Here is a 27,424-nt window from a genome sequence, read left to right as displayed (position 1 = left end):
AACAATTACCAAGCAGGCTGTTGACCCGGAGCCAGGAAGTCAGAGTAAAAGTGCCTCTTCCTGGCTTCCCAGGGTGTCCACAGACTCATGCCAACCTCCTTGCCCAATCTGTTCCTTACCCCGAGCCCTCCGCTTTCACTGCCACTCTCTGATCCAGAAAATTTTACTGTAAAAAAAAATACTGAATGCATGAACCTCACAGTTATTCTACGGGGTGAAAGCATCAGGAGATAAAAAAGCAAGTACCCTTGTCTATTTCAGACGACCACTGAGAATGGACAGAACCTCCCGAAGGTGAGAAGGAGCTCATGCTAACCAGGGCGCACTGGGCAAGGCTCCCTCCACAAGCACATGCGGGCGCACTGGGCAAGGCTCCCTACACAAGCACATGCGGGCTCACTGGGCAAGGCTCCCTACACAAGCACATGCGGGCTCACTGGGCAAGGCTCCCTACACAAGCACATGCGGGCTCACTGGGCAAGGCTCCCTCCACAAGCACATGCGGGCTCACTGGGCAAGGCTCCCTACACAAGCACATGCGGGCTCACTGGGCAAGGCTCCCTCCACAAGCACATGCGGGCGCACTGGGCAAGGCTCCCTCCACAAGCACATGCGGGACTTCCTGGTGTACAGGATGAAGCTGTGGCTTACAGAGCCGTGTGTCTGTCAGAATTGCAAGGCTGGATTTCTTTGTCATCGTGGCACTCTGAGAGATGTCACGTTTACCTCCAAGAAGAATATCAAAGCATTGACTGTTGAGTAAGGGACAGAAGTGAACACGGCAGCCTGTGGTGGCTGCCGACGCTGTGTAACTGCCACCATCATTAGACCTTCTGCTTACTTTGTATGTCTTTAAAATTCCCCACAATAAAAGACTGAAAATATTTTCATTGAACATCCATTTTGTGAACTGTGTGCTAAATGACACCACATGGGCTGCGGAATACAGAGATATAAAGATGGTTTGTTTTTTTTTTTTTTTACAAATATCCAATGCATTGCAAAGGGGAAAATACAGAGCAGATGAGAAGAAATGCTAGGCATGTTTGCATGCTACAGTTTACTCCTTGAGTAAATGTCTGTGGGTTACAGTGGATATATTCAAAGGACAGAATGTGAGTGATACAATCATCAGATCCACCAGAAATATTTTGTTTTTCCCTTTTCCCTGCCCCCACGCATGCAGTTCCCTGGATTAGCTCCAGCTGCTCCTCACAGCCCATGTGGAGGGGCTGCACTGGCAGCATGGCTCCAGAGCACGAGGGCCTTACAGCAGAAGCTGCTTCTCTCTTGGAGAACGGGGTGCCCTGAACAGGACCTGGACATGGTACTTGGTGATGCGGGCATCAAGCTTGACTCTTGGACTGGCAGCCAACACCAAGACAATGGTTTATCAGGACTCATCGCAGGGGGCACCCAAACCAATGGCACCAGAATCCCTGGAGGCATTTTGGCATCCTGGACACAATCCTACTTTCAGCCAGGGCAAGACCACAGCATTGAGGAGCTGCCTTCGTCATGGCCTGCTGGGAAGCTTGCCCTCCGTGCCAGTTCACCCAGCCCCTAGGCCCTGCTGACTGCCAGTCTGTGGCCTGTTGGAAGCCACTTGTGCTTGGCGTTCTTAGAGAGGAAGTATGTCAGCAGAAGCCGCAGCTCAATTCGACGGCAACCGCGTCTACCTAATACACAATCAGATAGCTGCTGCGCCTACACAGTGCACAGCTCAGCTGGAACAGCTTTCACGTGCAAATAAGCAGGAACTTTGTCCCCAGAAAATGTCAACATTTAGCAATGCAGAACAACGTCGGGTTCAAATGCTCCCTGGACTAAAACCACTGTACTTTCCCAGGTGAATGAACCCAGTATTGATGTCTGTCAGAGAAACCGCAGGAACTTTCATGCTTTGATTAAACAGGGGATTAGCCACAGGCTGGCTGCTTGAACCCACTGATTAAGACTGAGTACACCCTATCTGCCAAAAACATTCTTTCCATGCCAGATGCAGCAGTGAAAACACACAAAAGACTTGGCCCTCAATAACATACACTATGAAAAGGCGGGTTGGCTTTTTGTTAATACCATTTTGTCATCTCACTGCTTAGCTGGCTTTGATAACTGTTGTTTGCATTCCTTTACAATATTGCATAGCTTGAAGGTAATTGGGGAAGATTGAGAATGAGCCTTCACTCTCCAAAGCCCACATTCGACTTAACCTGAAGAAATTGATGTAAAGGGATCGCCTCATGAATCAGAAGCTGTCATTCCTTCATAATGAGGTGATTTAGCAAATTAAAGGTAGGCGAAGAGTAGATACTGCTAATAGGAATAGCAAAACTGTATGAAGATTGATTTGTTCAATGCAGAAAAATCACTGGCTTTGCCAAGTTGAAACAAGGTAGAATTTAATCACCGCTCCATACTGCCATCTAGTGGGGATCTCTCTCCACGCTTGCGTTACGGGAGAACTGAAGTTGGTTTTAGACTGAAACCAACAAATCCAGGTCAGTCTCTTAGACACCCCGGCACTGTGAACTGTCATGGAAAGGAAAAAGATTTTCTAGCTCCATAATTTATTTAACAAGATGTCAGTTGTCATAGAAAAGGTAAAACAAAGTGTTAAGTATTCCACATGACACAATATTATGTTCTAAAGTGTTCCCAGGACTTATTCAATATAGACTCTATATATTTTTAAATATTGAACATATACTGTAATTGATTTTTCACAATAACTACAGTAATGTTTTATCTTGTCTTGGGTACTACGATAGAATGTAGAATACTTTGTTTTTTCTTCCTTTGAAGAACTGTAGTTCGTGCATGTCTTTTAGCAAAGGTGCAGTAAAAACAAAAACTTCTGATATGACAGGTGCTGCAAAGAAATCATGTCTTCCAGGTCACTCCCCAACTGCTGTCATCAGCTAGGTCTAAGCTGAGTTATGGCTGGGAGTCAGAGACACAATCTAGGGCCCAGCGTAATAGCCTGTGGCTAAACCCTTGCCTCACGCGCACTGGGATCCCATGTGGGTGCCAGTCCATATCCTGGATACTCCAATTCCTATCCAGCTCTCTGCTTATGGCCTAGGAAAGTGGTAGAGGATGGTCCAAAGCCTTGGGACCCTGCACCTGCACGGGAGACCTGGGAGACCCTGCTGCCTCCCAGGGTTGCATAATCAGGAGCTGGAGTCGGGAGCTAGGACTGGGAATGGATTCCAGGCACCCCGATATGGGGAATGGGCATCTTAACTCTCAGGTTAACAGCCGGCCCCGACAATTGTTTTTAACGAGACTTATAGAGAGTTAAGAAAAGAACACATTTATTTACTTATTCTTATTTGAAAAGCAAATTTACAGATAGAAGGAGCTCCCCAAATGGCCACAATGGCCGGAGTGGAGCCAATCTTGAAGCCAGGAAGCAGAAGCTTCTTCCAGGACTCCCAAGTGGGTGCAGGGGCCCAAAGCCTCGGACCCACCTTCACTGCCTTCCCAGGCCATCAGCAGAGAGCTGCATCAGAACTAGAGCAGCAAGGACACGAACTGGCGCCCACATGAGATGCCCACACTAGAGGCTGAGATTCAGCCTGAACCACGATGACACTGGCCCCGGAAAATAACTTTTCTAAAGGGAGAGTTGTTGCTGTGGCAGCTGGAGGATGCAACAACAGCATCAAAGGTCAGGTGGACACATTTAAGAGACCAAAAGACACTTACATTTGGCTCACTTATGTTTACAGTTAAAAGCACATTTCCAGATTTATGTGTCTAACTCTAATTTAAGCACAAAGAGATCCAGTGTGAATTTATACTCTTTTGCTTGCCTCAAGTATTGTTTCATAAAAGTGGCAACAATTCGTGTGACTTCTGTAAACCTCACAACTTGAAGTATTAAATGTTACATCTAAACCATAAAAGGTCTGAAGAATAAATGTTAACGTTTAGGGCAAAATTGTTCTTGACATTTCATAATGAATCTATTCTATTTTGCTCACTGAATTAACAATTAACAACTGTTAAAAGAAAACCTTCATGTGTACAATACTGACATGATTTATCCCATAAGGTGATAGAATTTATTGAATGTGAAATGTTCTCACATTCATTCAATTTCCTTACAAAAAAAAAAAAAGACAGAAATGTAACAGTCTTTACACAGGGAATAGTTTTGCAAAAAAGCAACAAGATCAAGGCCAAAACATCTCTCTCTTTTTTTACTTTCACCCTCAATGCACACAAAATACCATAGCTTGACCTCACATCCTAGGTTTTATAAGCATCTCTGTCATAAAACTAATGCCTGTTCTTTTAAGAAAATAAGGAAAACAGAAAAACAAGAAAAAGAGGGGAATGTCATCTGAAATCCCAGCAGTTAAAACACCATTTAAAGTATTTTTCCCAAGTGGACACATTTATAATTTTTTTTTTTAATTTGAAAGAGTTACAGAGAGACAGAGAAAGACTATCCCTACAGGCTCTCTCTCCAAGTGGCCACACAGGCCAGGACTGGGCCAGCCTGAAGCCAGGAGCCTCATGCTGGTCTCTCATGAGGTTGCAGGGGCCCAAACACTGGGCCTGTCTTCTGCTACGCTCCTAAGCCATTAGCATGGAATTAGATCAGAAGAGGAGCAGCCAGGACAAGACCTGGGGCCCCTATGGGATTCTGGCACTGCAGGTAGCAGCTTTACCTGCAATGCCATAATACCAGTCCCTGAATATATTTCTCAAATCTAGCAAACTCATCTACCATTTGACTTCCTTCACTTCATCATAAACTATTAAGAACTTTGCATGCTAGAAAAAAAATGATTTTACAAAATCAGTTTTCCCTGGACAAGTATGTAACAATTTCTTAGCCGTTCCTATAACGTTGGGCTCTTAGATTGCTTCCTGCCTTTCCACCTGTAATCAACCATGCTCTGGCGAATGCCCTCGTAGCTCAATTTTTGGAAATGTTCAGGTTTAGTCCCTTGTGATAAATTCTCAAATTCCAATGTTAATTTCCTTAGAAAGAAGACAATGAGGAAATGTCGCTGTTGAACGAGCAAAGGCCCTGAGCATGGCTATTTCCCTTTCTGAAACTGCCAGCTTCCAAGGCCACTGAGGAATCAGCTAAACCACTGTGGCCCTTGGGCAGCGAGTCATCACAAACAGAGGCAATGCGTGAAGACCGACGCCATGCCAACTCCTTCCCACGGGCTCAAAAACTCCTGGCAGACAGCTAACTCCTTCTTTGACTTTGCTTTTCTGATGTCAGTCTGGGGTTTGGTGTTGTTACAAGTGACAGAAAACCCTTGTGCTAAAGTGCCAAGGATCATCACAGTTGACATCTAAGGACAGTCAAGGTCAGGTGCAGGTAGGCCAGGCTCCTCGTGAGTGGCTGGCTTCCAATCTGATAGAAGTAGGTTTAGTCTACACTCAGTTCCAGTGGGGTCTGCACCATCCTGCTGGGGACCCCCTTGGCCTGTGGTCTTTGTTTACCCCAGGACTTCCTCTTGCTCTGTGTACTGGTTCACTCTGATCGGATACCCTCCATCAGATCCTGGAAATGAAATGCCTGGGGACTCTGCATGCCCAAAGGTTTCTATGGTTTACCCCACGCTGGTGGGGCAGCACCTCTCATTGTTACTCAACTATCTGGACCTACTCACTTTTCTAGGTCCCACAGGGGCCATCCTTCCAAGTCCCTTGCACTCAGGTGGCCTGTCATGTGTTCAGTCAATGACGTGATGGTGGCCTAGTCTCTCCTCCAGGCCCAGACGAAGTCGAGCTGAGGTGCTCCTGCCGTGAGAACTCTGAAGGGAGGAGAGTGTTTGCATGGCACAGCTCAGGACGGAAAGAGCTGGATCCCCCAATCACAGCCTGGGAGCAGCACCTGTCACCTGCCTCTGCTAGCACACTGAGCAGTTGCTGTCACCAGGTCCTAATCAGGTGTCAGGGTTTCTACACCTTTTCCCAAATGCAATGTAAATTGGATGGTAATTCATGTCAGGGAAGGTGAGAACACTCCTGAGGAACACAAAGGAAATGTAGAGACCTGCATTCACAGAAAGCATGATTTGAGACTAAAATGGTATCAAGTGTGTGTGTTAATAATGCTTACAGTGGGGCTCAGTGTGGTGGCCTAGTGGCTAAAGTCTCCGCCTTGAACGCACCAGGATCCCATAGGGCGCCGGCTATAATCCCAGCAGCTCCACTTCCCAGCCAGCTCCCTCCTTGTGGCCTGGTAAAGCAGTCAAGGACGGCCCAAAGCCTTGGGACCCTGCACCCACATGGGAGACCTGGAGGAAGTTCCTGGCTGCTGGCTTTGGATTGGCGCAACACCAGCCATTGCGGTCACTTGGGGAGTGAATCATCGGATGGAAGATCTTCTTCTCTGTCTCTCCTCCTCCTCTCAATGTATCTGACTTTGCAATAAAAATAAATAAATCTTTTTAAAAAATAATGCTTATAGCAGTTGGAGTGGTGGTGTAGGCTAAGCTTCCACTCGAGTTGCTAGCATCTCATAATGGCATCAGTTCGAGTCTCGGCTACTTCACTTCTGATTCAGTTCCCTGTTAATGTGCCTGGGAAAGCAGTGGAAAACGGCCTAAGTACTTGGGCCCCAGATCCATGTAGGAGACTCAGAAGGAAGCTCCTGGCTGCCAGCTGCAGACCTGCGCAGCTCTCGTCATTGTGGCCATCTGGGGAACTAAACAATGTAAGTTTAATTCTATTATAACAACATGGGGAAAATCAGTAAGGGGGGTAGGACTTGGAGGGGGGATTATAATTTATAATATAATATATAATATATATAATGGAAAGGTTGAAAAATGTTCAAATCAATTCTTATACCCGACATCCATAGAAATTCTAGTTGATGAAACAATGAGCTATTAAAAATGACACTATTAAATATTAGACTAATAATAATTATTTAGCGTCGAATACTTGGGGATTAGGCAGGAGGAGCCAGTGCTAGTTGGAGCAGCTAGAATGTGTTGGCAATATGCAGCCCTATCTCTCAGTATGTAAAGTCGGTGTTCATTTTTACTCACTGTTTTCACAGATCTGCAAGAGTACTTCCTAAAGTGCTCATTGCCATTTCAATACTACGCAGAGGTGAGACCTTTAAGAGGTGGTCAGGCCCTGCGGGCTGCATTCATATGGTGAGATTAGCACTGTTATAAAAGAACGCGGTGGGGTCCTGCCCCAACTGCTTCGTCCTTCTACCTTCTATCATGGAATGAGGAGCAGGAAGGCTGGCCAAGACAACAGGCAAGAGGCTCTCAAGAGCATCCCCAACAGGACAGAGGGGTGCGGTGTAGCTTCCTGAACCAGAGGCAAGTGAGCAGCTGAGTCCAGAGAACGAAGGAACGTGCTCTGGGACAGTGAGTTGGGCCCCAAGGAACAGTGGCCCCAGGCCAGTGTGCCTCTGACCTCTGCTTAAAGCAGACCCCCCGACCCCCGCCACAACCCAGGCTATGCCAGCTAAAGAATGAGTCCCAAAGGCACCTTCCCCTATGTGTGTATGTGGTGTGAGGAAGGGGCTCCGGAGGTGAGGGCAGAGGGTAGAGAATGAAGCAGATACCAGGTATGAGAAAACGCATCAGTGGGAGGCTGTATGAGGACAGAGAAAGTTCCGGGCGGTCTGTCAGTGCAGGCTTTATGTGAGCAGAAGTCCCGGGTCCCACATGTGCCGTGGCTGTGATGGCCACACCCGCCTGACCACCACGCTGGGGCAGGTGTGGCTCTTTACTCTCCACCGCCCAGGTCGGGGTGTCATTGAAGCTGGCCTTCCCACCCTCAGGCCTTGACCCTGCGGGTCACCTCTCAGGGGGACATCAGGATGAGATGCAGCAGATCGGGCAGCCCCGAGGATCTGGAAGGGAGAGCGGAGGCCCCGGAACGAGTCGCTTTGTCTCCAAGTCTCAGCTTTTACACCTGCCACGCTGGGAGCATTGTACTTGACGGCGCCAACAAGGCAAGGTGTATGCAAGCTGCTACCCCAGTGCCCCACGGAAGCATCTAGACTCACCCTGAATTATAGATGCCACAGGAAATGAAACCATTTCTTTCTGCTTATTTCACATGGCTTACTCCTTCTCAAGGCATTAAATGGTTGGCAGCACAATTAGCATTATGCACACTGAGCTAACTGGCAGCCTGCAACGCGCTGTCCTTGGAGTTGCCGGTTCAAGTCCCAGCTACTCTGCTTCCCTAGCTCCCTGCTAACGGCCTGGGAAAGCAGTGGAGGACGGCCAAGTGCACTCACCTGTGTGGTAGACCAGCGCTCAGGCTCTCAGCTTCAGCCTGCACAGCTACGGGTGTTGCTATTTGAGGAAGTGAATGGCAGCTCTCTCTCTCCTCCGCCCTCCATCTTCCTCCTCCTCCTCCTCCTCCTCTTTCTGCTTCCCTCCCTCTCTTTGTCACTCTGCCTTTCAGATAAAATAAATCTTTGAAAAAGATTGTGGTAACTATACTTCTAGACCAAAGTTTTACTACTGCAGAAAAACAGACATGCTTTAGTGACTTTCACATGAACAAAACAAGATTTACATAATGTACTTTATGGATTAAGCTGAAGGATTTAAATGTTCTTCTAGAATGTATTCAGGAGGAAAAGTCTAACTTTATTCTTTCAGTGTCACAGGATTCCACAGCGAGGATGCCAAGAAATATGAAGTGACTGTTAGCACAAGCAGTGAACTCAGAGAAAGTGGATGGGATGACGAATCAATACAGACAGGATGTTCTGGTGGTGCTGGGGGTCTTCTCCTTAGAATGTACAGGCCACAGAAGAACGATGATATTAGAGAGTCAAGACAGACAGAGAATGGACCAGAGCAAACATGAGAGCATAGGCCGCAGCTTGGGAGAGGGGTGGCAAGAAGGACTGGCTACAACATGTTTTGGAACTAGAAATATAAAATATTGTTAACTTAGTTTTAAACTCAGGGAAACAACTCTGTAACATGGGCTAGGGTGGGGACAGGGGAAGCCAGGTCTCCACCGCTGGCTAACTCCTGTATCAACGCGGAGTCTGAAGGAAAGACTGCCTGAAGATACAGGCCTAAGGGGTAGGAAGAGAGCAGGTACCACTGACCGCAGGTATCAGAAAACCAAAAGCCCCGCACGCGCCGAGACGGACACTGGCACCAGAAGGGGCAGCTCAGTACCCAAGCTCGAGTTTTCCTGAGGTCCCACAGAGAGCTGCTGCTTGTCCCACCCCCGTATCGAAGCAGAACCAATGGACATGCACATGAGGGGAACTTCAGCGAGGTCCTGGGAGGGGGGGGGCGGGTTCTCTTCAACGGGGCCACACAGAAACGTAGCCCATGCAGCCTGCGGAATTCAGACACGAGAGTGCGATGCCATCTCTTCTCTAGATCTCCAGCCCCTGGCCTGCCCACAGACCGCTTCACTTGCTTTCTCCAAGTCTCTGTGCATGTGTTACGTCTTACATCAGTGCAACTCTTTCCCTTTCTCTTGAAAGCCAGAAGTAGGAGGAGAAAGGGAACAGAAGTCACCTCCTGGGCCGTCGCAGCAGGCATCTGCAGTCCAGATTCTGCACTAGGAAGGCAGTGACAGAGGGGCCAGGCCTCAGCTCCTGCAGGCCCAGCAGCCCCTGATACCGCCTGGTCTCAGAAAGCAGGATGTGTTGGCTCAGAGTGCACCGGCTGTGGTAACGGGGCCTCTGGGACACACGAAACAAAAGCAAGCCCCCAAAGGGAAAGAGAGCTTACCTATTTCAGGCTAATTATAAATGCTACTTAAACATCGGGATTTTGACAAATGCAATTTGCTATACTATATTGACTGATTTCACATCTCAAGCATCTATAAGCCAAAGGCAAATTAAAGCGAACTGACAGTTTCATAACGCCAACTAACACCCCATTTCACATCTAAAGCTTCAGGGAACAGCATCAGCCTCCTTTGGGTGCGAACAAAGAACAAGAACTAAGAACCACGACCAGCCACACATGTCAGCAGAATTAACTCCTCACCGTCCAGTGGGAGTGCGTGAGGACCACACTTCTTACATGGTGCAGCGACCAGGCCATCGCAGCGGCCTGGCACAGCTCTACAAGTACGGGCGTCAGAGAAAGTGAAACAGGAACTACCAAGGAAGGAGGGAAATGAGCAAAGAAACACTGAGACTGTTACCCTACTTGTTAAGGAATCTGACACTTCGCCCTTGGCCGTCAGCATCATGGAGAGAGCCTGGCTCCCACGGAGATCCGACCCTCACTGGTCCTTCTGCAGCGCACGCATCCTGTAGGAGCCCCTGTGTCCACTCTGCAAGGTAAGAGAAATGACGTCACATTTCTGGCAACAGGGTGAGCTCACCCACCAGGTGCTTTCTTCTCTCCCCTAAAATGACAGCGACATGTGGCTGGGGACTGGGCTATTTCAAATTATCTGTAAAACATGAGCATTATCCACTTGGTGTTTTTCTGAGTAAGCATCCATCAGTTCATTGCAAACAGAATCATGACCGGTTCTTCAGAATAAATCCTGGCTTTCCTTGGCCAGGAATACAGTAGGCATTTTTTAAAAGTGCATGCTTGCTTGGGCCTGGCACAGTGGCCTAGTGGCTAAAGTCCTCACCCTGAATGTGCCAGGAGCCCACATGGCTGCCAGTTCTAATCCTGGCAGCCCACTTCCCATCCAGCTCCTTGCCTGTGGCCTGGGAAAGCACTTGAGGATGGCCCAAAGCCTCAGGACTCTACACCTGCATGGGAGGCCTGGAGGAGGCTCGAGGCTCCTGGCTTCAGATTGGCTCTGCTCCATCCACTGCTGCCACTTGGGGAGTGAATCAGTGGATGGAAGATCTTCCTCTCTTCTCCTCCTCCTCTCTGTATATCTGACTTTGCAATAAAAATAAACAAATGTTTTGTTTTTTTTTTTTAAGCGCACACTGAGATTTCTCTGGTTGTGAAGGCTAGGGAAGAAGGACTTCCTTTGCAATACTTCCAAGACGAGTTTCACGGAAACAAAAAGATAAAGAGGCCCAGAACCCCCTTTGGGGGTCACTTCCACGTTCAAAGCCTGCCGTTCCTCCCCTGCCTTCATGTTCTGACCCTCTTTGAGTTCCTGAAAAGCAGTCCCCATCCTCCGCTCTGCACGTGCCCAGGGCAGCCACACATCCCTTTAGCCACAGTGAACCAGGCCTCTACCGAGAGGAGAGGAACCACAGCTCTCCCTGGTGCTCCTTCTAAGCTCACTTTCCGCCCCATCCTAGCCCTGCCTTCTCCCCAAGAGACAGGGATGGAAATGAGAGGAACCGTAATGGCTGCTGCAGGTGTGGGAATGGCCACAGAGATGAGTCCCCAGAATCAGGACTGTCACGGACTCTAGCCATCCCCACACACCAAGTGACCTGTTTTGACAACCAGTGCTGTCCACAGACATAAAGCAGGGGACAGTGCGGTGCTCCACCCTCTGGTGACACTGAGAGAAATGCTGCCACCTCCCATCTCCCCTTTCATACTGAGCGGCTAACTGGCTCCCTCGGGATGCTGCACAGAACTCTGCCTCACTGGCACCTCTCCCTGCTGTTGGCTAAGGTGCCTTTGCAACGATGGCTGCTGGCCCTCGGCGCCTGGTGAGGACCGCTCAGCTCCATGAGCCTATCACTGTTGTATCATTTTTCATATAACTTTTCATGTGCTAGGAGTTGTTATAGATTCAGACAGAAGTTGAACAAGTGGTACAGGAAGCTTCCAGACTGTTCTCACAGCTTTGCCCATGACAGCATTTGCACAGCCCCACACAATGATCGAAATCAGGAAATCATGGACACAACTGGGCGCGCGCTAGTTTCTATATGCCCTCATTCTTTATACAGGTTGTATGCTGCTAAAAAATTCTATCATATATGGATTTGCATACCAAGTACTCCAACCAGATTATTTTGTTTGCAAATCACATCTTTTCGTCTTTACTTGAGAACATTTTCAAATAATGAGTCCAGCCGCAGCGGTTGCAGCCACGCAGGTATAAGTGTGCCTCTCTGTAACCCTGCCTTTTAAAACAAACAAAAAAAAATTTTTTAACAAAAAAAAGTTAAACATTAAAGATGTAGTAAAGACTTCAACCAATTTCCTTTTCTTCTTTCCCCTCTTTGTAAAGCCAAATAAGGAACATTTTTTAAAGACTAACATAAAACTCACTCTGTAATTGTCCCCTATGTAAAAAGTTAAACAGTTCCTGCAATAGATATTCAGGCTATTATTCATTTACATATTTTAGGTTATGCCATTAAAATACCCATCAATTTTTAAAACGTGTGATATATATTTAATAGCAACAAATGACTTGAGAATGCAAAAACAAAGGATTACACTTCACCCTTGTGACGCACACAGCTCACTGGCTTTTAGGGTACAATCATGCAACCCCGTGTTCATCATCTCAGAAACACTGCCCCCCCAGCAGCCATTCCCCTTCTGCTCCCTCCAGCTCTGCCCCCCGCCCGGCCACCAGGGGTCTTGTTTTCTGTCTCTATGGTCATGCCCATCCCAGACATCTCACAAAGTGCGTGGCCTTTCGTGCCTGGTGCCCTTTCCGTTTAGCAGGTGTCATTGCTTCAGTCCTTGGTGCAATCACATCCTGCTGGGTGAACAGGCACACACCACAGTTGTTGTCTCCATGCAGTTGCCGGCTGGCGGGTGGTGTCCATGTTCTGGCTGTTACGCCTAAGGCGATTGTGAATACTCTCGTGCGGAGTGTTTGGCGGGGACACACATCTTCACGCCTCTGGGAGACAGACTGCTGGCTCCATGGCAACTCCGATGCCGTCGGGAGCCAGGGTCATCTTCCTGCCTCCATGCACAGAGCCAAAGCCCAGCGTCCTTAGTCTTCATTGCCTTAATGCTTTACACTTTAAATCCCCACCAGGACGGCACAGCTCTCTGCACAGGTCAAGGTGGAGCCTGTCTGACCGCACAGACAGGCACCTCCACAGCCCGAGATTCAGATCACTTGATGTTCGCGTGAGAAGGCGGGACTGCACCGACACCCTCACCTGGCATACCTGCGCTTCTGACCACCACAAGCTCCCGGCCGTGCTTACCTTGGTAGTAGAGGAAAAAGCAGGTGAGCAGGTAAGGGCAGAGCTCCTCCAGGTGGGAGCAGAAGGCGCAGAAGGCGTGCGGGCCTTTGGAGAAAAGCATCAGGAGAAACAGCTCGGCTCGGGTGGCCTCGCAGTCCTGAGCGAGGACCTCCCGGCACTCCTTGAGGGAGAACACGCCGTCATACACCAGGCACGGGAGCACCCGGCTCACGTCCAAGCCCTGAGTCAGGAGCTGCTCTCTGTAGCTCTCCCGGACCTCCGAGAGCCAGGCGCTCCTCGCCGCCTTCTCGCTGCGTGCCCTTGTCTCACCGGCATAAAACCAAGACTGGCCACCCCGCTCACACATCCTGGGAACGGCCGCCCTGCCGGCCTCCAGGGAAGCCCCAGACGCAAACACGCAGCCCGTCCTGGATGACTACAGGCCAGGGGGCCCTCCCTCCTCGCTGGCTGGCGGCTCAGGAGGATTGCCCTGTGCCAGTTAACCCCTCACAGTCAAAAACTTCACCAGGCAGGTAACAGATGCAGTCGATCCATCTTTGTGCAACTGAAAATCTTCCTTTCATCCCCCAAACACTCATTTCCTGGGACTCCCAGTCCCTTCCCACCACCTGCCCCGAAACCACACACACACACACACACACACACAGCTAAGCAACGATTCCCAATATTTTGAGTAGACAGTGGTCACTGACCCGCAGTCTCGTCCCAAGGCAAGAAATGGGATCAGAAACGCAGTCTCTCCCTGAACCCCCCTCCACTGCAAGTTTGGGGTTACAGGGTGCCGTGGTAAAACTGGCCGAGGGAAAGCAAAGGAGTTGGGGTCAGAGATGTCTGGTTTCGCCAACGGCCCACGGCCCCCATTGTATGGGCCCTTCGTTCCTTCTTTGGTTGGAAACAATGAAAACACTGCGATGATTGACTATTTAGTTAAATAATGCAATCCCATCAACTGACCCCTCTCCTCCGAGCCTGGCCTTAGTGAAACCAGATTAGAAGGCGGGATTATGGCTTCCCCGGGGGCGGGGGAGGGGGCACTGCCATTAATGATGCTTCATAGCAGATTGGCCAGATATAATACGATTGTTCCTAGCCAGGCCTCTTGTTTATACCTGCTCGGAAGCTCGCAGTCCCTGGTGTCACCTCGGGACACTCCCCACTTCTGTCCCCTTGCCAGGGCCTGCTGGCCACAGGTTCTCAAATGTGCTCCTTTCTCTGGTTTCTCTGCGCATGCACACAAGTCGGGTTACAGAGTGGAGTCCCTCTCACAGCCAGTTAGCTCTCTGAACGTCATCCCAGGAGCCCAGGGTTCATGATTCTCAGCTCTACGTCATCCTAGGCGCCCGGGCTCAAGGCTCTCAGCTCTGCGTCATCCCAGGTGCCCGGGTTCCTGACTCTCAGCTCTGCGTCATCCCAGGTGCCCGGGTTCCTGGCTCTCAGCTGTGTGTCATCCTAGGCGCCCGGGTTCTTGACTCTCAGGGAGACTGGATTGAGTTTCGGACTGCTCAGGCCCATTTCTGGCAGTCGAGGGGGTGGGGGAGGGAACCAACAGGGAGGAATTCTATTTTTAGTATTAATGGGGCGCGGGTAGTCACCTCAGGAACTAACAGAGTTCAAGTGTTTCTTTTTCCAGTTAGGGGATTGGCGGAAAGAGACACGGTTGTCCTAACAGTCCTGCTCTGGTTATGAAAGACATGAGATGCTCTCATGAGAGTCTGGATGCAAGATTTCCTGCCCAGATCAACTGCCTTGAGTGGTGGGACCTTGAGTGTGGCGACCACAAGAGTCTGCCTGGCCAAGCGTGTGACCTTGACAGCAGCCTCCTGTCACCATCTGCCCCTGACCACGAGGCTGCCACTTCAGGGGCCCAGGGCCTGGTCTCACCAAGGAAGGACGGACAGTCAGCCAGTTCCAGAACCTGGCCTGAGAACGCTGTGCAAACCAACCGATGCCCTGCCTTCGCCTCGAGCGGGCCCTCACCGCTCCCATCCTGCCTTCACACCCTGGCCCAGGCCCATCGGGTGCAGGACCACCAGGAGCAGCCCCTGCGCCCACCCACCCCCGTTCTGAGCGCCTCGAGCGGGCCGCGCCTGCCTCCTGACGCACCTGTGCCCTGTTGGCCTGAAGAAAAGCCTTAACTGCGTGTGGGAAGCACAGACGCAGGGCGGGCCTTGCACCATTCCCGCCAGCACTTCCTGCCGCCCTGCTGCGCGCGGCCGCCTCCACGCCGGGAAGCAGCGCCATCTCGTGGCAGCGTGTCCATACGAAGACCCTATTTCCTAAAATTAAACAAGAGGCTATATTTTAGGCACTTACCCCCTGGTCCTCTGTCGCGTCAAAACCCAGCAGAATTGTGCCGTGACAGTGGCCCTTTAGAGCACAGTCACTGCCCCTAAAGACCTCGGGGCCTTGCTTTCTCCCCAGCCTCCAGCAGCTCCTGCCCTTCTGCCTGTCTGCATGCCCACTGCGTGCCAAGGTGGTGTGCACAGCACAAAGTCATCGTGAGGAAGAAGGCTCATCCAGCCTCCCTGGGTGGTAGGAAAAGAAAGTCAAATGTGCAAATAATTGTAATGCAGCTGAAACAAATGAGAGAGAGCCATGGGACAGAGCCCCTTCCCTCAAACAGGGAGCTGTGGAAGTGAAAACCTCCCCAATGACAGGAAGTCGAATGCACAGAGGGGAGGGTAGTAACAGGAAGACTCCGGAGATGTCAAATCCCAGAGGCAGGAAGGAGTGGGGTGCACAGGAGCCTCGGAGAGCCCCCATGAACTAGTGTGAGGGGTGCCATGGAGCAGGTGTGGGTCAGGGGCTCGGGCATCTGGGTAAGGCACTTCACCCTTTGCAGTAGAAACATGTGCAAACCTCGCCGGGGGATTACACACCGACAGATGTTGGAGGTGCTGACCTTTGAAGCTGACCTTTCACCCTCTGCTGGACATGCATTCTCTCTTCTTCCACGCGCCTTCTCCAGAATCCTTTGTACCTGAACTGTGTACATCATGACAAAAGGACGCATTCTCCTAACTTACATTCACGCGCCCCCTTGGTCCATGATGCCACCCATCTCGTAAAGTCCTTTCTGGAAAGTTCACCTCATCTGGGCCGCCCCGGGTTCTGCACAGCACGGAACCCTCCTGGCCGTCAGTGCCACGCTTTAAACAGGAACTCTGGAGCAGGTCTTGTTCTTCGGGTGTCAACGGTCTTTAAGAACACAGCTCCTTGCTTCCTCTGTCCGCATTGAAAATACATTCCTCACTTACTGTTTGTTCCCCGTGTGTGGCAGGAATGGGTTCTGCAGTAGGGATGTTCCCACCACCTCCACAATGTCCCACGTGGAGGCAGGAAGCCCACCCACTGGGTGGTTTTCTAACTCGACACGGACCCCGTCCTTTGCCAGTGTCTGCCTCAGCTCTTGCTCCTATGTTGTTTAACTCACCCTTGGTATACTTAGGAATTCAGGGTGGTACGCTGGCATATGACTTACACATTCTCATCTTTTTTTTTTTAATGGTTTGCGTTTGCTGACTTGAGTGGTTCTGCCTGGGCCAAGGGGTGCCCTTCAAGCCAGTCCCTGGGTCCTAGAGCCATGCTGCGGTCACGCTGTGGGGCACACGTGCTCCATCTCCAACACACGAGGTGCTCTGGCCTCTTCTCGCAGGAGGTAGGAAGTTAGAAGAGCCTCATGCTCAGTGTCCTCGCTGACCCCGGGTCGGCTTCCTGGCTTTATCAGCAGCAGGACTAGGAGACACGCACCCGGACACTATGCAGACATAAAAGCGCAGCTCCCAATCTGTTAATTCCTTAGGAGTTGATGCCGCTCCCCCCCATCTGCCTCCCCGCATTCCGTGTTGCTATCTCCCTTCGACAATGAGAGCCCTAGTGTGGCACGCTCTTCTCACTGATCCTAAAAGATCGGGTTGGGATGCACCTGTCACAGCTTCCAGACAGCGTTCTCTGCCACATGCCCTTCAAGGACCATCAGAGCTGTAGGGTCACCTGCCTGGGGTGCCGGCATCCCACACCAGAGGGCTCCTCTGAATTCCAGCCCTGCAGCTGTTCCTGATAATCAATCCACACCCTGGGATTTTAGCAGTGCTGGCACCAGCTCTTGGGTCTCTGCCATCCACGTGAGTGACTCGGACCGAGTTCTTCAGCCTGGCTGAGCCAGGGCTGCTGTGGGCATTTGGGGGAGTGAATCAGGGCAGGAGACGTGTCTGTCCCTTTTGGAAAAGATGGTTCATTTGGGGAATGTGCCTCCATTTCTTCAGCTATACAAAGATTAACATCGATGCCACCGGCTTCCGGGCAAGCTTCTGAGGCAAGTGGAGCCGGTTCAGGGCCCCCACCTGGACGCCTTCATCCTGCAGGTCGCCTTGCCCTTCGTGGCCACACCCCTGCAGCCAGCCTCGCCGCAGCCTAAGGCCCTGCCAACGGCCCAGCCTACTCACTAGGCTGCCATTCGGCTCACCCCTCTGTGCTCTGCCCCAACCCCACGGGCCCTCACCTGTACCACTCCAGCTTCGGCTACACCGGCCACCCCACGACCACAGCCCATGGCCCCGCCCACCCCGGGGCGCTCTCCGTAGCGTGCCTAGCCTTGGCCCCGCCCACCAAATGACACTGCCCAGTCCCGTGTCTCCGTCCCTCGGCGTGCCCAGCCTCGGCCCCACCCATCCCCATGGAACTCATTACAGCGTGCCCAGTCTTGGTCCCTCCCACCCCCACGGTCACGCCCCAAAGCCTGCCCCGCCCATCCCCGTGTACTTACTGCAGCGTGTCCGGCTTTGGACCCGCCCATCCGCTGGGTTCCGCCCCGAAGTGGCCACACCCATTCCCGTGCCTCGTCCCGCAGCGTGCCCAATCTCGGTCCCACCCAACCCAGAGGTCCCGCCCACCTCCATAGCCCTGTCCCGAAGCGTGCACAGCCCGTGGCCCCGCCCAGCCCCGCGGCCCCGCCCAGCCCCGTGGCCCCGCCCAGCCCCGCGGCCCCGCAGGGTCACCGAGCTCCGCGCCGCTGCGACTCTCACGACGGGCGGCGGCCGCGGTGTCTGAGGGAGGCGGGTGCCATGGCGGCAGAGGCCCTGGAGGCGGAGGCCCGGGCCGTGGAGGCCTTGACTCTGCGCCTGGAGCGACAGGAGGACGACCTCCGCTGGCTGTGGGGGGAGGTCCGGCGCATCAGGACCGCGCCGCTGAGCGCGCCCGAGCGCTGCGTGACCGGCAGGCCGAACCTGTCGCGGGAGGTGGCGCAGCTGCGGGCCGAGAACTACCAGCTGCGGCAGCAGGCGTACCGCCTGCGGCTGAGCCTCGCCGAGGTGCAGAGGCGCCAGGCCGAGCAGAGTGCGGCGCTGACGGCCGGGGCCGGCGTGCAGGTAACGGGGGCAGGCGGGCCTTGCACCCCTAACTTGTGGGACCCTGCACCCCTCACCCCGGAGCCCCTGCACCCCTCGTCCTTGGAGTCCCTGGATCCGGAGCCCCTGCACCCTTCGTCCCTGGACCCCTCACTCCGGGACCCCTGAGCTCCTCACCTCCTGGGTCCCTGCATCCCTCGTCCCGGGACCCCCTCACCTCATGGGCCCCTGCACCCCTTGTCCCTGGACTCCTCACCCCCGGGAACCCCTGAGCCCCTCACCTCCTGGGCCCCTCACCTCCTGGGCCCCTGCACCCTTGGTCCCCGTGACTCCTGCGGCCCTCAGTGGCGCTTGCCTGATGGGTGTGAAATTGTCTACCACAGATATTTCGGTGGTTTTCAGTAACAAAACAATGAGCAGCGTGTTCCGTTGCTGGGGGCAGAGCCCTGCTGGCTGTTAGGAGACCGTCTGTCTGCGTGCAGGACCCTTCCGTCTCCTGTGATGACTGGTTCAGGGCTGTTGGGGACTGGTGGTTTGAGAGGTGGGCTGTGTTGGGATGAGGTCCGTGTCTTTAACCCAGAAAAGCAGGGTCGTGTGCCCTGTCCCTGTTTCCTCACCCCATCGCAGCATGCCAGTCCCTGGCACAGCACGACATGTCCACGGAGGCTAGGCCAGCCTTGGTGGTGGTTAGCTAAAACGAGGCAGGCTCGCTGGACAGACTCATCATTATAATGCTCCCTGGTGGGGTGATGGCTGAATCCCGAGCCTCTCTGGGTCTGGGGGTACCCCTGTGCTGCTCCCCCATGGAGTTGAGGAAGGAGTTGACAACCGTGAACGCGCGTGCAGATGGCCTTTGGGGCCTGATGGAGTCTGTCGCATGGGGTGAGAAGGAACTGGGTTTCACGTGGCCTTTTATGACTGACTTTGAAAAGTAGTTATGGAGGAGGGGACAGTGCTCTCCCATCCAGATGGCCACAGAGCCAGCCACGTTAGTGGGAGCCAGGCGCTTCATCCGGGTCTCCCACATGGGGGGAAGGGCCCCGGCCCAGGCCACCCTCCCCGGCCTTCCCAGTGAGCACTTCGTTGTCTCTCTCAGCCTCCCAGTCAGAGCCAAGGAAAAGACAGCGATGAGAAGGACACGAGGGGCAGTGGGCCTGACCGCCAGGTGAGTCGCTGCTGGGGGAACCCTGTGAACTGCTACCCTGGGCAGGACACGCAGGGTTCGATGCCACAGTGGGGCCCACGTCCACGGTGGGGGCCACGTCCATGGGGGGGGCGTGTCCACAGTGGAGCTCACGTCCACCGTGGGGCCACGTCCATGCCCACATCCCTGGTGGGGGCCATGTCCATGGTGGAGCCCACATTAGTAGGATTTTGGTCGGTGGAGTGGAGTTGGCTGGAGCTGAGTAGGAGGGACAGAGCGGGACCTGGGTGTGCTGAGAAGGCGGGCACGGGAGGGGGCCGAAGCAGCGTGGGTGCGTGGGCAGGCCGTGGGCGCTGACCTCGTGGTGTTCTCATGCTCCAGGGGACCCCTCAGCCACGCTACATACAAGAACGCCTGAAGCTCTTCACACGGCTGCAGGAGGACACGCTGGGGCAGCAGGAGGAGGGCCGTGGGATCACCGTGAGAGTGGCTGGTGGGAGCACGGTGCCAGGGCACGCTGGGCAGACAACGCCGTATGAGGTGGCTGCTGGAATGAGGTAAGCCTCGGAGCTGAGTCGCTGCGCCAGCGCCTGGGGCACCGTTTCCTCGGGGTCTTTGGCGGTAGCTGAAGACGTTACTGAGAATCTGTTTTTATTGTCTGTCTGCTGACAGGGCCACTTGAATGTCAGAACACAGGCTCTTGTCTTTAGAAAGCCGAAATCTGAATTTCAAATCCGTGTGAGGCGTGTAGAAGGGTCTGTGAGCCCTGGTGGGTCACTCTGTGCTGACTTACTCCATCAGGCCGTACCCATCAGCCTGAAAGTCACACTGTGAGAGGCGGGGAGAGCGGGCTTCCCTCTGCTGGTTCCCTCCCAGGCATGCCGGCTGCAGCAGGAGCCAGGAACGGGATTCAGATCCCCCCATGTGGGGGCGGGTGCTGACTGCGAGCCCTACCAGGGGCCTCCCTGGACTGGCATCCTTGGTGCCAGGCCACAGGTGCCCCGTGAGTGAAAGCACATGCATGATGTGCTGTGAGCCTTCTGGAGATGAGGTGTCTGTGAAGGCGTGTTTGCGCGTTCGGCAGAACGGAGTGGATGCTGAGGCACAGAATTCCCATCTGGGTGAACTCTCTACCTTGGAAGGCGGGCAGCGGTTGAGATCCGCAGGCCAGTCCTGGCTGCTCAGTGTAGTCCTGCCCACGGGGCGCCCTCCGGCCCCCCCACCTGTTCTGGTGTCTCCCAGAGGTGCTGCTGTGCTGGGAGACAGATGTCAAGGCAAAATCAGTCCCTGTTTTCTCCTGGAGAAACAGGTTGTGCGTTGCTTGTTAAGTCAGTGTTTCTTCAAGTGCAGTCCCCAGGTCAGCAGGGTCAGCCCCACCCGGAAACTTGTTAGGAAACCAGGTCTGGAGGCCTGTCCTCCAGTGTGCCGGACCAGTCAGCTGGCCGTGGGGCCAGGAGGCCTCTGGGCTTCCGATGCCCCAGACCCGCTCAGCAGGTGACTACACCACGGGCACGCCTGCAGACAGCGGGGTACATCTGAGAGCTCAGAGCCTCCGGTCGGGGTCTAGAAGCGACAGTCCAGGCTGCTGGTTGGCATGCTCGGTGCCTCTGTCACGGGTCCAGCTTCCTTCAGCCTTGGTGCCCTGCCCTCCCACAGGCAGACTGTGCCAGGTCTAGGAGTGGAAGCCGGGTCCCTCCAAACCAGCTCTTCCCCCGAAAAGTAATTCCATGCCCAAATGGATCAGGACTGTAGCGTGATCATTGTCAAAATAAAACGAATAAATAAAATGCCTAGTAGTCTCGGTTCTGCTGTGGCGCTTCAGCAACTTCTTAGCAACATCTGTGTCTTGGGGAGAATGCAGATCCCTTGTTGAGTTTCAGGTTAACCAGGGGTTGGCATGTGTGGGGCACCGGGTCAAGCTGCTACTGGCAGCGCCAGCCTCCAGTGTGAGCACCTGTTCATGTCACAGCTGCTCTGTCTGATCCAGCTGGTGTGCCAAGTGCTTGGCCCCTGTACCCGCGTGGGGGTCTCAGAGAAGCCCTGGCTCCTGGCCTTGGCCCGCCTGGCTGGGGGGCCATCGCAGGAGTGAACCAGCAGGTGGAAGATTGCTCCCTCCCCCTCTCGCCCTCCCCCAATCTCCCTCCCCTTTTCTCCTCCCTCTTTCCCTGTCTGCTTCCGGCTCTCCCTTTCTCTGTAACTCTTTGAGATAAATATCTTTTAAAGACCATGAAACCACAGTAAGAATAAAACAGCTAACATCTTCATACAAATAGGCAAAGGAAATACCTTTTAAAAAGTAAAAGTAGCTGGTAGATACTTCCTTAATAATTACAGCAGGTGTCAGGTGTGCCCTTGCCCCAGCAGAGCCACCTCCTGGCCCTGTTCCGGGGGGATGGGAAGACAGCGACGTGTGATGTCTGTGCAGTGTGAACGTGAGGGTGGCCTTGGTGTGGTGTAGGCTGCCTTGGACGTGCGTGGGCCGCAGTGGAGAGCGAGCAGGCCATGCGCACAGTCTGTGGGTGTGTAAAAGCATGGGCGGGAGCGGGCTGGATACAAAGGTGTGCATGTGACTTATTTTTTATTTATGCCTTATTTGTTTTCCAAGTGTTTACAGTAAAGATGAATGCTATAGACAGTTCTAAGTGTCCTCTGGGTTTATATTTGTGCTGTAAATCTGCTTTGAAAACCCTGGAAGTGCTTTTGTCTTCCCTAGCCCGGAGCTGGCGGAGAGCGCAGTGGTGGCCAAGGTGAACGGGGAGCTGTGGGACCTGGAGCGCCCCCTGCTGGAGGACTGCTCCCTGGAGCTGCTCACCTTCGACAGCGAGGAGGCGCGGGCCGTGAGTTCGAAGCTGCGGGGTGGGGGGACACAGGGTGTATGGGGCCTTCTGAGACTTAGAATTGGAATCGCAGCGCCTGATAAACATGGAGTGCACACTTGGGAGGAATGCACACAAAAATCCATCCGTGTGTTTAGATAATCTGTTTATCATGTCTTAAAACTGTTTTTTAGAGTTTAGCTTTTGAGTTGATGGTGTATTTGAAATGCTTTTAAATAGACATTTAAACTTAAATGCTTATTAATTTCTGAAATTAAAAACTATGAGAGGCATTAAGAGAGTAGTAAACTCCCACTCGCGCGTTCCCCAGGAGCTGAAAGCAAGTCCCCTATGAGGCTGGCGGCCTCAGGCTTCGCTGCTGCCACCCAGGGCCACGTCAGCGGGGAGCAGGGACTGGGAGTGAGGGATCTGCTGGCCTCTTAGATGCGAGCCAAGTGTCTGCCCTGCCCTTTACAGTTTCTGTTGAAAATACTGGTGGTAGAACCACCGAGTACTGGAGCAGTGTGAATAAGCCAGGTTTGAAGGGCGATGCTGAATGCCCTCCGCCTGGGCTGCCTAAGTTCCCGGGGACTGCTCTGCCTGTCAACACAAGGACCAGGAGCCTTCAGGCCTGTCCCGAGACGCGTTGTTAACCCCAGTGCGTCACTCTTGTTGTGCCCACCTCCGTGTGCTGCCCTGGCTGTCTGCCCCCTCCCAAGCCACGGCTGCTGGTGTGTGGGTGAGCCAGCTGGCCACACCTTCCACGTGGGTCTCACGCAGACCGCTGCTCCACCCAAGGGACCACCTGCTTGCTGTGAAATACTTTGTAGACGGAAATGGAATCTTTGAATGTGTCCTGTAGTATTTGGAACAGACTTGGCCTCCTCCCATAATCTGCGTGGTCTTTGGCCCTTCCTTAGCCGTAACCTTTGCCCACGTGTGAGCCATGACGGTCTTCCTTGGCTGTCTGGGGGTGGGGGTCTTCACTGCAGAACTCACTGCGCCCCCCACCTTCACCTCCTGATGCTCAAGTCTGGTAGCCTTCTCACCGCCTCTCCCCACAGGAGGGCGCTGTTCACCCTCACACCTCCAGCACGCGGCAGTGTCTGCTTAGAAATACCAAGCTGTGAGCTGTGGCCCTGAGGAGCTCTGGGTGGTCATTGGCGGCCAGCTGCCTCCTAGGTGCGGTGTCTCCCTGCAGGGCCAGCCCTTGGGTCTGTGTGCCCAGAGTCGGCTAGCTGCCTCTGCTCCGAATGAGTCTGCAGGTGGCTTGGTAATGGGGACTGTGGTCTTGTGGATAAAGAGTGCAGGTGGCAGAGGATTTGGTTATCTTGCCCCAAACAAGGATACCTCAGAAAGCTTGCAGAAAACAGGTACTTTGAAAAATAACTATGCACGGATTACAAAATGGTTTTGTACCCAAATAAAGTTAATCTTGTAATTCCATTTGTCCTTAACTTTTTGAAGTACCTTCCTGTTTTTCTATGTGCTTGGTTAATGTGGATTTCTATTGCAACTCCTTTTTTTTTAAGACATTTTTATTGGAAGGGCAGATTTATAGAGAGGAGACACAGAAAGATTCACTCCCCAAGCGGCCACAACGGCCAGAGCTGAGCCAATCTTAAGCCAGGAGCGTCTTCTGGGCATCCTGTGGGGGTGCAGGATCTCAAGACTTAGTGGGCCGTCCTCCACTGCTCTCCAAGGCCACAGGCAGGGAGCTGGATGGGAAGTGGAGAAGTCAGGACACAAACCAGAACCCATATGGGATTCCGGCATGTGCAGGAATTAGCCACCAGGCCATCATGCCAGGCCCTAAGATGACGCTTCTTCAGGAATTCAAACCAAAAGTACTTCCTGAGCATGTAGAATTAGTAACCAGGTGCACACTGCCTCAGGTGCAGCAGGGGTTCCCTGGCAACCCCTTTTTCTGTGATGGAGATGTAAAAATCTGATATCAGTACCACCTGCAGTTCCTGGCTTCCAGCTCGGATGTTGCTGCTGGGCTAACAGGAAGGGCCGTGGGGTCTGGCACCCCTCTGCTGTCTGCCCACTCTGGGCAGCAGCTCTCCTGGTGTCCCAGGTGGCAGGTCTCACACTCTGGGCTCAGTGCCCGTGGCTGGAGATGATGAGGGAGCTGAGCTGTGGCTGCACTCTAGTGAAGCAGGAAGCCCTGGAGCTGCAGGAAGGGCTCAGAAGGTTGTCCACTTAAATCCATGTTGCCCCGTGGACTAACACTGCCCCTTGTCCTCTCACAGCACTTACCTTCTATGTTCCATGACACAGTGTGATAGCTGACGGCCGACCTGTCCTCTGCCATGCAGGTATACTGGCACTCCAGTGCTCATGTGCTGGGAGAGGCCATGGAGCTGTACTATGGAGGCCACCTGTGCTACGGGCCCCCTGTCGAAGACGGATTTTACTACGACATGTTCATTGAAGACAGGTAGCTCCACGAAGCTGACTCATGAATGCGTGTGTTCATGATTGTTTTTGTGATGGTTACATATTAACTTAATCACTATATAGTTAAAATTTTTAAAAATTATTTAATTTTGATAATCTTTACATAGTTGATTAGGGCACAAAGAGTCAAGGGCTACAGGAAAGTGGGTAAGACCATTGTTTCCACATATTTTTTTCTTTATCTGGGGTAAAGAGGCACATAAAGGGAGAAGCCCCACCCAGCCTCCCATCCATCCCAGGGTCCCCGATGTGGGCCATGCTTCGAGGGTATTGCCCAAGTGGTTTTGATAGTTCAACAGTTCTGAATTGCTGCCAATCTCAGCACTCCATGCACGATGAAATCTCTCCAGAATCCACTGGCTGACATAGTCCACCTTAGAGTCTCCATTTGCCCAGATTTTTACTGCCAACACGGCTGGGGTAGCTGATTAATTTGTTCTGTCTTCCATCCTCTGTTGTAGTATCAAGTGTCCTCTGCAGGTTCTGATGGACTGCCATATCCTCCATGTGCACCTGGATATGCTGTCCACTGCTGTGTCTGAGCCTCTATGGAGGCTCAGCTTTGACACTTGCACTCCAATGGGGTGACGGACTGTGCCAACCCTGTGTTGGCACACACAAGAATCAGGTCTGGAATCACCTCAGACGAAGTTTCTTTGGGGATCCCTCCAACTGAACTGCTGATCTCAGAACCCCAACCATGAAGAGAAGTACAGGTTCCATGGTCTAACCATGGAGTGCAACTGCAAAAATTGTTTTTAGTCACTCATTTTTAAAAAATTGTTTCTTTTCAAAAAGATTTATTTATTTGAAAGGCAGTTACAGAGAAAGGAGTGAGCGAGCCAGCCAGCTAGTTAGTTTCTGTCTGCTGGTTCACTCCCAAGCAGCTGCCGTGGTCAGGAATGAGCCTGTCTGAAGCCAGGAGCTTCTTCTGAGTCTCCCATGTAGATGCAGGACGTGGGTCATCCTTCACTGCTTTCCCAGACCGTTAGCAGAGCTCGGTGGGAAGTGGCATTCTTTTACCTGGTGTGCCCCTGGATGAGTTTGGATTCCAGGATCACTTCTCAGGCAGTTTTCTTCTCCCCAGAAGGTGGTACGCTGTTCACGGAACCTAGCACAGACTCTCGGGGTGTCTCCCAAGGGGAACTAGCTCAGTTCTGCATGGCGGTTGAGGGTGAAGGTGCCCTTGGCAGAGTTCTTGCCCTGAGGGATGCCAGGCAGGGAAGCCTGCAGAGGCTCAGCCTTTGTGCACCCTGCCTTGTACTTCCTGTGGCCCCAGCTCCACAGGCTGAAACCTCAGGACCCCATGAGCCTCTGCCTGCCAGTGCTGCTCTGCGCACGCCTGCCGCTTCAGACTTTAGCTTCCCCGCCTGTCCCTCCTGCTCTCTTGTGTGTTGGCTCATACATAGCTCACCTTTGTGTCGCTGCCACTCCTGCATTGCAGCTCCCTGCCCAAGTGTCCTATGAATGGATTTGTCCTGTCCGAACTGTCGCACTCACAGCTGCGCAGCGTTTTTGTCTGCAGCACTTCTTTTTTTAGAAAAATATTTATTTAAAAATCGTAGTTACAAAGAAAGATTCCCATCCACTGGTTCACTCCCAGGTGGCTGCCCTGGCCAGCGCCAGACAAGGCTGGCACCAGGAGCTTCATCCAGATGTGTGGGTGCAGTTGAGTCTTCTGTTTGTTTCAGGCTATCAGCAAAGAGCTGGGATGGCCCTTAACCTGTGTCCATGTGGGATGCTGGCATCATGGGCAGGGACTTCACCTACTGTGCTGCAGTGCCAGGCCCAGTCTAGAATGCTTCTGACCCAAGTGTGGATTTTTTCTTTTCCCTACATCAATAGTAGATTCTCTAACTCTGTATGCCCCCTAGGTTCCCGAAATTCAGTTCTGTTCTCCACAGAACAGTTAACACAGACTGCACACAGGGTGTGGTTTCAAGAGGCTGCCTCCAGATGCCAGGCGCCTGTCCAGACCCCCACAGATCACCCACACCACCCATCTTGGATTCAGCAGTTTTTTAGAATGGCCCACAGAGCTCAGTGGAGTTCCACCTGTTGGTTGGTCATAGAGGATGTAAGAGGGGAGATGGGCAGCCACCTGGACAGGTGTGGTGAGCGGCATGGGAAAAGGGCTGCTGTTTGCCTCCAGCTGTGCCACGCTCCCAGCACCAGGGCATGTCCCTGAGCTGGAGCTGGCTTCTGGGCCCTGTTGCCTAGGAAGTTTTAACGGTGGTTTTGTTGTGTAGGAACAGTAGGTGAAGTCATTAGCCTGTGTTGTTGAGCCCCAGCCGCTCCCCATTCTGCAGAGGTTGGGGTTCAGGATGAGGGCTGAAAGTTTCCATCTTGCTGCCACGTGTGGTACTAGTGCCCCTCCCCCAGGCTCTCAGGGGCCCCGAGCCACAGGTCATCAGCATACCAGCAGGTCTCACTGCTCTGGAGACCAGGGCCTTAGAAACCCTGTGTGTGGAACTTGGACGTTCCAGTACGTGCTCTTTATCCCAGTAGCAGTCCAGCTTTGGTTCCCACTGTGGCTGTCTGCTGAAGTGCTGTCTCTGCCTGGTGCGGGTGATGGGACAGTGGACAGATAGATGGCCTG

General features: G+C 52.8%; 1 protein-coding gene across 3 annotated transcripts in view; it reads left to right on the top strand.

Moving 5' to 3' along the window:
• The first annotated feature begins 18,111 nt into the window (after positions 1 to 18,111).
• The window catches only part of TARS3 (threonyl-tRNA synthetase 3), a 39,305-nt gene continuing 29,992 nt past the window's right edge, over positions 18,112 to 27,424 (top strand). For 2 of the 3 annotated variants that reach the window (XR_005882613.1, XM_040969507.1), the window contains exons 1-5: positions 18,112 to 18,423; positions 19,499 to 19,567; positions 19,928 to 20,103; positions 22,260 to 22,383; positions 24,684 to 24,805. Coding sequence is in view for 2 of the 3 variants with exons in the window: in XM_040969507.1 (XP_040825441.1) it covers positions 18,121 to 18,423; positions 19,499 to 19,567; positions 19,928 to 20,103; positions 22,260 to 22,383; positions 24,684 to 24,805 (794 nt within the window). In the remaining variant the exon portion in view is untranslated. The remainder of the gene's footprint in view (positions 18,424 to 19,498; positions 19,568 to 19,927; positions 20,104 to 22,259; positions 22,384 to 24,683; positions 24,806 to 27,424) is intronic. The other variant, XM_040969509.1, reaches the window with a different exon arrangement.

This window comes from Ochotona curzoniae, unplaced genomic scaffold (assembly GCF_017591425.1).
Source record: "Ochotona curzoniae isolate NIBS_2020 unplaced genomic scaffold, NIBS_Ocur_1.0 scaffold_4701, whole genome shotgun sequence".
NCBI lineage: Eukaryota > Metazoa > Chordata > Mammalia > Lagomorpha > Ochotonidae > Ochotona > Ochotona curzoniae.
The sequence above is the reverse complement of the archived record's forward strand: the minus strand, read 5'-3'. Positions and strand labels throughout refer to the sequence as shown.